General features: G+C 33.4%; 1 protein-coding gene across 5 annotated transcripts in view; it reads left to right on the top strand.

Moving 5' to 3' along the window:
• The first annotated feature begins 364 nt into the window (after positions 1–364).
• The window catches only part of LOC128216190 (uncharacterized), a 59325-nt gene continuing 47416 nt past the window's right edge, over positions 365–12273 (top strand). For all 5 annotated transcript variants that reach the window (XM_052922923.1, XM_052923068.1, XM_052922995.1 and 2 more), the window contains exon 1: positions 365–501. In XM_052922923.1, the coding sequence (XP_052778883.1) occupies positions 453–501 (49 nt within the window). In that variant the 5' untranslated portion in view covers positions 365–452. The remainder of the gene's footprint in view (positions 502–12273) is intronic.

Raw genomic sequence — 12273 nt, 5'->3', positions numbered from 1 at the left:
TTATGTGTTTGGCCATTTTCTTTATATAAGTTCAACTGCATTTTTTAAATCTCTGAGTTTGGATGATAAATATTTTACAAACACCCAAAACTTTTTCAGTGATTGGATTTTAATTTTCACCTCTATATTTGTATTCCGTGGTCAGACTCAGTGCACGGAAAATGTCATCGTTACTTTTGTTTATTCGGGTCGGCAGCGTAGAAAGATCGTTTATTAATCAACAAAAGGGGCGCTACTGAATACTCGACAGTCAAATTGTCAAAATTGACTTATCATTTTCAATCTTAAAGCCTTAAACCATTATCCCGCCAAAAAATCAGATATTTATACCGCCCACTAGCGACGCGCGCTTGTCACGTGACAATTGTACATGTACTGTCAATCCGCTTTACTCTATACGACAGAAGAGACGCCGGCAATTTTCGGAGTAAATTCGTTGGAATTAAAGCAGTATGGAGTATTCTTCGCTAGTTTTTGGAGTAGTGGTCGGCATAATAGCAGGTAGCGAAACATTTTTTATACTTTCTAGGAGTTGTTAAGCAGTACTTACAAAACTTTTATAACTTTTTGGCACCTGTAATTTTACACAGGTGCGCGACCGGTAATTTATTAAGGGGAGGCCATTTTGGGTAAGTTGTAGCAATGCTCATGTATTTGTTCTTTTACATTTTTACCAAATATGCAAAGAATTTTAAATACTGCGCACCTACATGTAATAAACCAATTAAACTTATTTATTTAATTATCAGATAGCTGTTTTTTGGACTACAATATTAGTCATGTGATTGGAAATTTAAAGGTTTTAAATAGATCCATGTCATTCAATAGATTATTTGATACATGTCCATTTCTTTTCGTTATTTAAATTTAACAAGATCAGACACATTTTATACAACTTAATTAAAGGAATTATGAAGGAAAGCGATACAGTTTGAATCTATTTTATCTTCAAGCATTTGAACTATTTCAGGGAATCCCTGTAAAATTCGAGTTAGAAGCAAATTATGTAATTTAAAACGTATAAGCCCACATGAGCAAATGCCACATGTTGTACCAATGTTTAATGTCACAGTCAAACTAAGAGAAATAAAAGGGAGAAACATGTCTCCCATTATGACAACAATGGGTGCATGTTTTCTCATATTGAATTCAATGTTATTTGAATTTGGGAAAACTCTTCAAAATCTTAAAGAACTTGATTTATAAGACAGCTTTCAAGGGGTGTAGCTGTCACCCTATAAAACATAATAGAAGATTTGCCAGGGGCACTAAATAGTATTGATTTCCCTACAAGTACCAGTGCACAAAGTTGCATAACGTTGACAATTCTCTTTCATAACCCTTAAACCTTTTTCTATGGACATTGATTTATGTAATAAACTTTCATATACATTATTTTGAATTGTAAAAACCTGAGTTTGAAGTCATAAAAATAGAGTACATACAAATAATGAAAACCCAACATAATATTTAATGAGCAGGTATGGTATATATAAGTCGTTGTAAGTGGAATTTTAGGTATTTGTATTAAATTGATAAATGGTTAATTAAATTAAGGATGATATATTTGATCAACTGAGTAAACAATACCTTGACTAATTGACCAACATATGTCGTTTTATAGCATAGGCCATCAACCAGGTTTTCACATGGATGTGGCCGTTATCATAGGGTAAACATGGTCATGTTTAACTAGTGTAAGACCAAGTTTGTAATAAAAGATGCCCACTCTGGTATGAGTGTTTTAAGAGGGGTTTTACTGGGTAGGCACAGTGGGATGAATTAAACAATAAGACACATTCATAAGTCTCTTTGATAAAAGGATTAAAAGCTGTACATTTGCCTGTGCAGACTGTGTGAAGTATCAGATAGATCCTAGTCCTTCAAACTACTGATCCTCCCACCCCCCAGTCAGAAGATCTGTGGAAATATCAATTTTCAAACCATACAAGTTAATACATTATGCTATCAACAAATGAAAGCACTGACCATTTTCACAAGTTCCAAAAAAAATTTGTTGGCATGCAAAATTAGCGGCAAGCCAAGAATTTAGACTTGTTTTTCTTCTCATTCGATGAATGCTAATGACCATGGATTAGAATAACAGACTTTTGGATGATCTGAACATTTCATTACATTAGTACTATAACATTACATCTTGTCTCTGTGGTATCGGTGGACATAGGTGTAGAATATTAAGTCATTAAGCTAATGTCCATCATATGTAAATTCTCCCCTGAGAGATGGATTTTTGCATAAAAATGTCAGTGCTATAACTGGCCATATTTTTCCAGGAAGTGTTTGGCTGGACATTTTAGCATAAATGTCACAGATAAGACTTAAGCCATGATTCCGAGGATTGGACATTTGTTTTCCTTTATTGGGTATTAGATATAGCCAGGCTTATTTTCTATCCTAATTGATGGGTCTCATAATAGCTTCCATGATTGTTCAGGTATTTAGATACTATTAGAAATCAATTACTACCCTGTCATACAGCTGCCTATAAATCATCTCTATCTGATTGTACTTTTATGTTGCTTGGAACTGTATCTGGCCTCATGTAACTTGATCTCGATGGCATGCTACCCGTAATTGATCTGTTAAATATTGTCACAAAGGTTCAGAGGCAGGTTTGCCATATCAGTCTGGCTGCTTAATTGATATGCATAACTTTCCTAAACAATTTATTCTGTGCACAGAAACTCAATTGAATTACAAAATTCACTATCATGAGCTTCATCAACATCTGTTTTCTAGCTGTGGTTTATGAATCTAACACCTTTAACACTCTTATGGTTTTGATCGTAAAAGACTTACGGTTTTCCAGTTAAAATAACATGTCAAAAAAGTCAACAGTTTAATTTCACTGGGGGCTTTTTCTCAATGTTTGTCATTTTCATCAGCTCAGTGTCAAAGCCATCATTTTGTGGCTAAATTATCTCCAAATCTTGTAACAGGAGGATTCAAGTGGCGTCCACTGTATAGGGCTATTGTTACTCCAAACATTGATAGAAAGAGGCCTTATTGAAGGATTAGTGGAAAATTCAGGGATATAAAGTGAATACTGCCATATTATTGAAGCATTGTATTTCCTTGTATTCTATCTGTTCACAAATCCTTTTGTCAATTTTCCTGTTATTTTTGAGGATTGTGACTATATGTATCAAGTATCCGTCATCAAATAATGGTCCTGTATTAATTTACGAACACTAATATAACAGTGGTGGTCATGCAGTCCTGTATTTTCCTGTATTCTATCTGGGTGCAGATACATTTGTCAAGTTTCCTGTTATTTTTGAGGATTGTGACTATATGGTATTTACCATAGTATCTGTAATAAAATATTGTCCTGTTTTAGGTTCCGGACAGTAATATAACGGTGGTGGTCATTGAAGGAAGAACTTTGAATGAACAAACCCTAATTCTTACTCTAGTGATTGGCATAATTATTTTTAAATTGAAAAAAAAATTTGAGCAAACCCAGAAAGCAGCCCCTGCTATTGGCGCAGCTTGCGAGTTGTGATAAATTCTACCCCTGTATTAATGTAGTTATATTAAGAATTGAACTTGGAAGCAAACTTGGTCTATTGTCTTGTACAGAACACCTGTGTAATTCTTTGTGAAAGACAGAATCTTAATTAGCTTGTCAGAGGATGTCAGTGTGCCATTATATGTGGGTTGTGTCATCTTGTTAAACTATATTGCACTCAATTAGCTAGCACACAAAAAATACAGCACTGCCTTTATCTATTTCCCCCGCCATCTCTTTCAGAAATTGGCTGTTTGTACAGGCACTTTTTTCTATCAACTGCTATAATCCCACCATACCTCTGAGCAGAATGAAAGGACTTAGATGTTTGTTGGCAATGACTAGAAGTCTCCACATTTCATGTAATAATTGTTTGCTTCATATTTCTTTTTACAGAAACACACCTTTGCCTTTAAAATATTTCACTAAAGCTGTAAAAAGAAATAGAGCTTGCCTCTTTAGTCTCGGTCTTTGCACTCGAAAGTCTATGGCTGCGCATTATATTACAGCAATTTAAGGAGTTCAGCAGTGGTTTTGAAATTAAAGCTTCACTATTTGTTAAAGGTTCTAGCCTGTAAGATAATATGACAGAAGATGCCCCAAATTAAGCCATTTACAAAGAGTAACCATAGTTTGGCTGGACTGAAGGATCAAGGACTTATGGCTGGGCTGAACAAAGGTTAATTTATTTGTAGTCATCTTGAATCTACCCATCACATATATACCAGTAATTGTATACTTAAATTGGCCTTTGACGCGACCATCTTTCTATTATTATTGTTATCAAAAACAATGCATTTGACCGAAGACTTGAGAAATGATTGGAACCAAAGGAAAATGACCAAAAACTGTCCTTTTTTAAGATTGATTGTTGCTAATTATATATTTTACTTTTATTCTAGATAAGCTGGTGAAATATACTGACATTATATGACTTTAAAATTTATTAATTTAAGCAATTTTAATTGGGAATGAGTATTTTTTGTACTTTTATCCGGCCTGACTTTGTTTAATTTGCTTAATGCATATTAAGAAACACAATCCATTATGCTTGGATGTCACTGTGTTCTTATTTCAAAATTTAATCTTTCAAAGCTTAAACTGCGAACCGATCAATTTATTTGAGAGCAGGTCATTTCGACTGATGAAATTATGAATTATTCTGTTACTTCTCTAGCTTTTATTAAGCGTTTATTACTCTATAAATGCTAATAAAATAAGAGTATCGGCAGACTTATAAATAAAGCTGCGCCCGTTTTCATTCTTCAGAATTACAATTTTCAATGACAAATGACTAGGTATAAAACTGGTTATTAAATTTGAATGATCTTCACCAAAAATGTCCTTAAATGGACTACATCAGTCAAGCGTCTCAAATTTTATGGATAAGTCTGATGGCTTGTGTTCGTGTTTATTGATGTTCAATTTAAGTCCAATATAGATGAGTGTAAAATATGTATCGGCCCTTAACTTTCACATCTTTTTATTGGTATTATTATGGACTTGGTAGGGCCTTAACAAAAAAATAGTTTGGTTAAGGCAACATTCTTTTCAAAAAACGGTAGGTTGGGTAGGCTTTTTTTATATTATCCTTTATATAAGAACGTAATTGTCATTATTTGAGAATGGTGTTAATGTCATCTTCCGTATAAAGCTTTAAAGCTGCACTCTCACAGATTTACCGTTTTGACAACTTGTTAATTTTTAGCTCGACTATTCGAAGAATAGGTGGGCTATACTACTCACCCCAGCGTCGGTGTCGGCGTCCGGTTAAAGTTTTAGGGCAAGTTGGGATTTTCACTTATAAGTCCAATACCCTACATTCAATTGACTTATTACTTCACACAGTTGTTCAGGGCCATCACATGATGAGGTTAGATAACTCCATATTATTCTTTACACAGATTATGGCCCCTGATTGACTATGGAACTTGGATTAAAGTTTTAGGGCAAGTTGGAATATTTATTAATAACTTCTATATCCTTTGTTCAATTGACTTAATACTTCACACAGTTGTTCAGGACCATCCCACAATGAGGTTACATAACTCCATATTATCCTAAATACAAGTTATGGTCCCTGATTGACTTAGGTTAAAGTTTTAGGGCAGGTTAAAGTTTTAGGGCAAGTTGGGATTTTCACTTAAAACTCCCAATACCATTCATTTAATTGACTTAATACTTCACACAGATGTTCAGAGCTATCACATAATGAGGTTAGATAACTCCATATTATCTTTTATACAAATTATGGCCCCTGATTGACTATGGAACTTAGGTTCAAGTTTTAGGTCAGGTTGGGATATTGTTTAATAACTTCTATACCCTTCATTCAATTGATTTAATACTCCACACAATTGTTCAGGACCATCACCCAATGAGGTTACATAACTCCATATCCTTAATACAAGTTATGGCCCCTGATTGACTTAGGTTAAAGTTTTAGACAAGTAAAAGTTAAGGGCAATAGTTGGGATTTTAATAAAAAAAAACTTTATACCGTTCATTAAATGCACTTAATAAAATTCAAAATTACTTACGACCATCTTACAACAAGAAACATAACTCCGTTTTAAGTCTAAATACAAGTTATGGCCCTTGAATTTTAATTTTTTATTTTTTATTTTTTTTATTTCCTTTGAAAGGCATATTTGTATATTCTTAACCACATTTTCATAATGGGAAATCAAGTTATTTGAATGACTTGCGTCATTGTTTGGGCGGGCTGGTGGGAGGGCACCGCAGCATCAAAGTCACCTTAATATGTATCAAATAATTTTAGTTAGGTTTGACATAAAGAGACCAAACTTGGTATTATTACATCGTTATTGTATTCTAAGTCAAAGCGGCATAGTCGAGCCCGCTGTCTTACGACGGCTCTTGTTTGTCTTGGAATGAGCAAATTTTTGCGTAAATATCTGATATAAGACTGCTGACAAAAGATCAGATCGCAGATTTTCATATTTCTGTTATGCCTTAAACCGTTACTTACAGTTTTGGAAAAATGCATAAAACATCAATTTTTTATCTTAAACATAAAATTTTGCGATCTAAGTTTTTGTCAGCAGTCTTATATAACTTGTTTCTATGGATTTTCGCAAAAATTGGCTCGTTCCAAGACAAAAAATAAAAGTTGTCAAAACGTTCAATCTGTGAGACAGTGCAGCCTTAAAGCATTTGAACTTATAAAAACACACTAAAAAATGTTTTTAAATAATAATAAGTGACTCTTAAAAGGTAGGGTTGGCGCCTATTTTGTAGGTATGGTTGGGTAACCCGAATCAAATGTATTCATTTTAGGCCTAGTGGAAGGTTTTAAAGTCCACGATGTAGGGCACATGTATTAAGTTTACGCACAAGTCAGTAAATAGAATCATTTAGGTATGACATACCACAAATATTAAGTCTACATGTTATGTAGGTTTGGTTTAAAAATATTATGTGATTTAACAGCGACATTCTTGCAGCCTACTGAAACTTGTGTTAAATTGTAACTTTTGAAAGCAAAAACATCCTTTTTCATGGACATTTTATATTAACATGAATGGTTGACCATGGTAAATAAAAACTACCTATAAAGATTATTATCAAAAGAATATGAGTATTTTCATTACACCTCCAGGGCTTAATGATTTATATCTTGATTATAAATAATAAAATACTTAAGATATGTGTTATCAAACGCACAAATGGACATACTTGATATGCCGTCCAGCTTCAGGGGTTATAGCAGTTCATTGGCAGTGAAATGTGTTGATTTATTGTTACTTGAGACCTTGTTAGTCAAACTGGTGAATGCATTTCAAGTGGGGTCAGTTTTATTTGACAGTTAAAAATGAGAGTTTCTGACAGCTTTGATTGATAAATGGGGTATTATTTAGCCATCTGAAGCCTTCCATATTTGGGCCCACATACCCCAAACATTTTAAATACAACAGAATCTTCATTTACTGTAATATTTACATGGTCATTCTTTTGGTATCTATATTTCCTACGAAAGTTTGTCACCAAGCGCAATACCTCAAAATGGGATCTAGCACTATAGCAGCTTTTTACTCAAAATGGGAACCAGCATTGCTTATTTACCTGAAAAGGAATTAAGCTGAGACTGGGAACATGATTTGACCATATAATCTTATAAAGCTGATTTCACAGTCATGCTAAAATAAATTAATATAAAGAATCTTTCACTTACTTGCAAGTTGTTATAAAAATGAAAATCTTGAGCATAAACCTAGAATAAATCTGTCTAATAATTTGGTGTTATATGGTTGTTAACATTCACCTACAATTAACTATGATACTGTACACAATGTTTATGGAATGCTGTAAAAAATGACCAGTGACAATAATGAGACATCTGTTGTTCAACTGTGTCTAATGTCTGTATGTTAAGTGTACCACGGTTATGGCTGAAACCTTTTCAGTCCAACCTGATTGTAATTAAGGGCAATGGTTACATTAGTGTCCATATATCAGCCATTCTTCAATTAGAGATAAGGTTTTGTTTCCAATGGATTGTGCTGAATTTTTGCAATTTTTTTACTGCTGAATTAATATCGGTTCACCTTTTTTTAAAGCTTCATTTAAAAAAAACACTCTGAAAAGTGAACTGCTGAGATGAAATGAAAAGTGAACTGCTGAGATGAAATGGGGCCGATTGTAAGCAAAACAGTATAACACATTCAGCAAAAGGAAAAAATAAAATCATTTATTGGTATTAAGTGGCTTTAAGTATGATAAAATAACGGAAAAAAAGAAAATTGTCGAAAACTGACATAAACTTGGCATCGATGTGTACAATGCATTAAAACTTACTAACTGAAGTACCACATAGTTCACAATTTATTTAAGTTTAGCAGTTACTTCGTATTTTTCCAATTGGCCAATGCTCAAGTTGATACATTAACAGTGGTGCAACTCTGTTACATTAAGTGGGCAATTGTTAACAGTGGTCAATCCTCAAAAAGTCATAAACCGCCAATGGTCAGCAATTCTGCATAACAATGAAAACCACTTAACAACTTGGCACTCTGAAGGCTTAGGGTAAAAATTGTTGAGTCTGCCTTATAATGAAGTATTTTAAGTTTATACAGTTGTTAGTGTATTGATACAATAAAGTGCTCATGATCATTGTATGATTTAATTTTTATTGGTATTGCTATTGCTGTAGTACCAGCCTTCTTAATTCCTATGTAGCAGGACACTGACTGATCAGTTAATGAATGCATGATTATATTACAGTACATTATACAATATTAAGTGTTTTCACAATCTAAAAACCTTCCTGGGTTTCAAATGCCTTTGTTGTTTCAAGTAGAGATAAATTCACAAACAAGTATAGAAGCACATTTGATGAATGAACAATGGAAGCTTCCTTTAATTCAATGTTTATTCCATAGAGGAAGTCTATTTATAGGGGCATACATGAACTACTGTTTAAACAAGATAATAGATTTTGTAAAAAGTTATGAAACAATTTTTATAGCCTTCTCTAGCATATAACAAAATGAAATTTTAATATACATTGGTGCGCTTATACAATAAATAATATTGAATTTTTGGTTGTTGATGCATGCATATTTAGCTGAATTTGATCTTATCGTAAACATACCATATAATAGTTTTTGCTAATACTGTGTACTACTGTGTACCCATACCTGAGCAAAATTGCTGTTTGTGGAATTTTGTGTGATCAACAGATAGGTTTTATTCACCATGTTTTATTTGCCATGTTTAACTGGGAGTGAAATTTCACAAGTCGCTGGTTTTTAAGTAAGGGAAATGATGAATAATTTTGATTTTACAACACTTTGATGGGTGATTACATGTATAATAACAGTTGACAATGGGCCTGATGTAAATAAAAGCTGGCTGTGATCCTGCTTACTACTTCTTAAGTTTAGAAAACATTGACCTAGACCTACTCTCATGGTCACCATAATTGACTGTTGCCTAGCATTTGAAAATAATTGTTAGACAAAAAAGTCATATCTACACAAAAATTTCCCATTCAGAAAGGATCTACCGTATTCCCATAATCACTGTTCAAGAAATTAATTTCCATTATGTTTTATGTAGTTATGTTCGCCTTTTAGTGTTCATATATTGAGACCCATTTTCTTGCACCCAGATGTAAGATCAAAGCTATTTGAATGTCAAGGTCGACTTAAAGGTCATCACCGTCTCACATAGATACAGTTAACAGTATGTTGCTTTTTGGTGCTGCTGCAATTTGAGATGCTTTAAAATAACTTGCAAGATGTTAAGCAAATACAGATTGAAAACCCTGAAAGAAAACAGACTTAGTACCATGTTGCTTAGTCAGGACTTGAAGGTCAAGGTCACACTTGAAGGTTATCCCAAGCTGGCAACATAATGAAGATGTTGCATTTAATGCAAATCCCGTGGTAAGGCAGCTACTGGAACAATTATTGAAAGTCTTAAAGGGCAAAGGTTATTCCCATTTTTATCCACACTTAAAGATGCAGTTATAACTTATGGCATTGGTATAACTGGTCCAATAAGGAACACCTTTCAAAATTTTGTATGAATGATAACAAAATTCTGCTGGAGAACATCCTCCATTGACTGTCACCAGGTACAAGGTACAATTTAGGTGGCAAATTGATTTATATGACTAAATGCGTGTCCTCTTAATTACTGCCAAACATTAATTATCCCACTGTATGTCTGATATATGGTGATCTTGTGAACTCCTTTTCATGGATTCTACACCTTTTTTTGTACAATTCATTTAAGTCTTCTTGACAGGGTTTACAAATCATCATCTCCAAATTTGGTGTCTTGTCCTCTGTTGCGCGTTAAGGTATGATTGAAAAACTTCCCTTTAAGGCAAAATAAAATATTTGTAAGGCATTTCAGTTTGTTAGATGGCTTTAATTTTGCGAGGCTTTTATTTTTTTGCATTAATTTGTGATTATATCATGTCACTGTTTAGTGTTATATGAAAAACCTATCAGGCATGTAGTGTCAATGTTTTATATAAATCCTTGCATTGTATTGAATACTGAACCCAGTATGTCTGTCAATGTTTTATATAAATGCTAGCATTGAATTATATACTGAACCCAGCATGTCTGTCAATGTTTTATATAAATCCTTGCATTGTATTGAATACTGAACCCAGTATGTCTGTCAATGTTTTATATAAATCCTTGCATTGTATTGAATACTGAACCCAGTATGTCTGTCAATGTTTTATATAAATCCTTGCATTGTATTGAATACTGAACCCAGTATGTCTGTCAATGTTTTATATAAATCCTTGCATTGTATTGAATACTGAACCCAGTATGTCTGTCAATGTTTATATAAATCCTTGCATTGTATTGAATACTGAACCCAGTATGTCTGTCAATGTTTTATATAAATCCTTGCATTGTATTGAATACTGAACCCAGTATGTCTGTCAATGTTTTATATAAATCCTTGCATTGTATTGAATACTGAACCCAGCATGTCTGTCAATGTTTTATATAAATCCTTGCATTGTATTGAATACTGAACCCAGCATGTCTGTCAATGTTTATATAAATCCTTGCATTGTATTGAATACTGAACCCAGCATGTCTGTCAATGTTTTATATAAATCCTTGCATTGTATTGAATACTGAACCCAGTATGTCTGTCAATATTTTATTAATATATCAATCTTTGCGTTGTATTGAATACTGAAAGTAGTGAAATACTAAAATTGGGGAAAAGAACTGAAATTAAAGCTGTATACAGTAAACAGCCCATTTACAATTTAACATGCAAAAATGCATTTAAATAATACCACACTTACATAGCATGTGAAGAGGCTGATTTTGGGTTTAACCTATATAAGAAATGATGTAATGTGATAAAAAAAATCATTTTGATGACAAAACATTGATCTGTAAATGTCTTGTAGAAGGCTATGTAACGTTACACTGTAGGCCTTTAATTACAGCAATGCCAAATATGGCTGGGACATTTCAAAGCCTGATATCCATCATACGCGCTGTCCTATTGTCTTCCGATATGAGGGTAATGAATTAGCTTGTAGTTCTCCGTAGGGATTTGACCATTGCATACAGAATATAGCCGAAATAGGGTGAAAATGCTTTTACATGGGACTCGGTTTTCTGGTTTTATGTTTAATGATTCTCATTTCAATACTGTTGTGGGCTTAGACGGCCTAATGGATTGCATTGGTGTTAATAGGGTGGCAAGTTTATTAGGCAACTTTTATCGACGACCGAAATTGGGCATGATGGTCCGATTTGCATTTTGGCATATCACAACATTGATTCCTTTCATTCTTTCCCCGTATTTAGAGAGCTTGTTATGCATTTGTGTGTCTTGGCATTCATGAAAAAAATAAGGTATATTTCTGGTCTAATGTAGACTCTTACCCTACCAAATGTGATGTGATGATGTTGGAAGTAATGTCTGCTCTTCCATATTCTTGCATGGGTGAGATGGTTATTTTTTCTCTCCAGAATTAGATGTTCTTGATTGATAGGATGTGGTCAGAAAACAAGTTATGATTTTAATTTGTATGGTATGAGAGAAGGATTATCAAAGTCCGACTATATTTGACATGTTCGGTTATCTATAAATCTGGTCAATTACATCTGAATATGAGAAGTCTTAAACCATTCTGGAGAGGGATTATATAAAGATAGAATAAAGAAGATGGACATGAATAATTAAAAGGAGTCTGATGTTTTAAGTTTTTCTCATTTGATATT

The sequence above is a fragment of the Mya arenaria genome, chromosome 1 (assembly GCF_026914265.1).
Source record: "Mya arenaria isolate MELC-2E11 chromosome 1, ASM2691426v1".
Lineage (NCBI taxonomy): Eukaryota > Metazoa > Mollusca > Bivalvia > Myida > Myidae > Mya > Mya arenaria.
The sequence above is the reverse complement of the archived record's forward strand: the minus strand, read 5'-3'. Positions and strand labels throughout refer to the sequence as shown.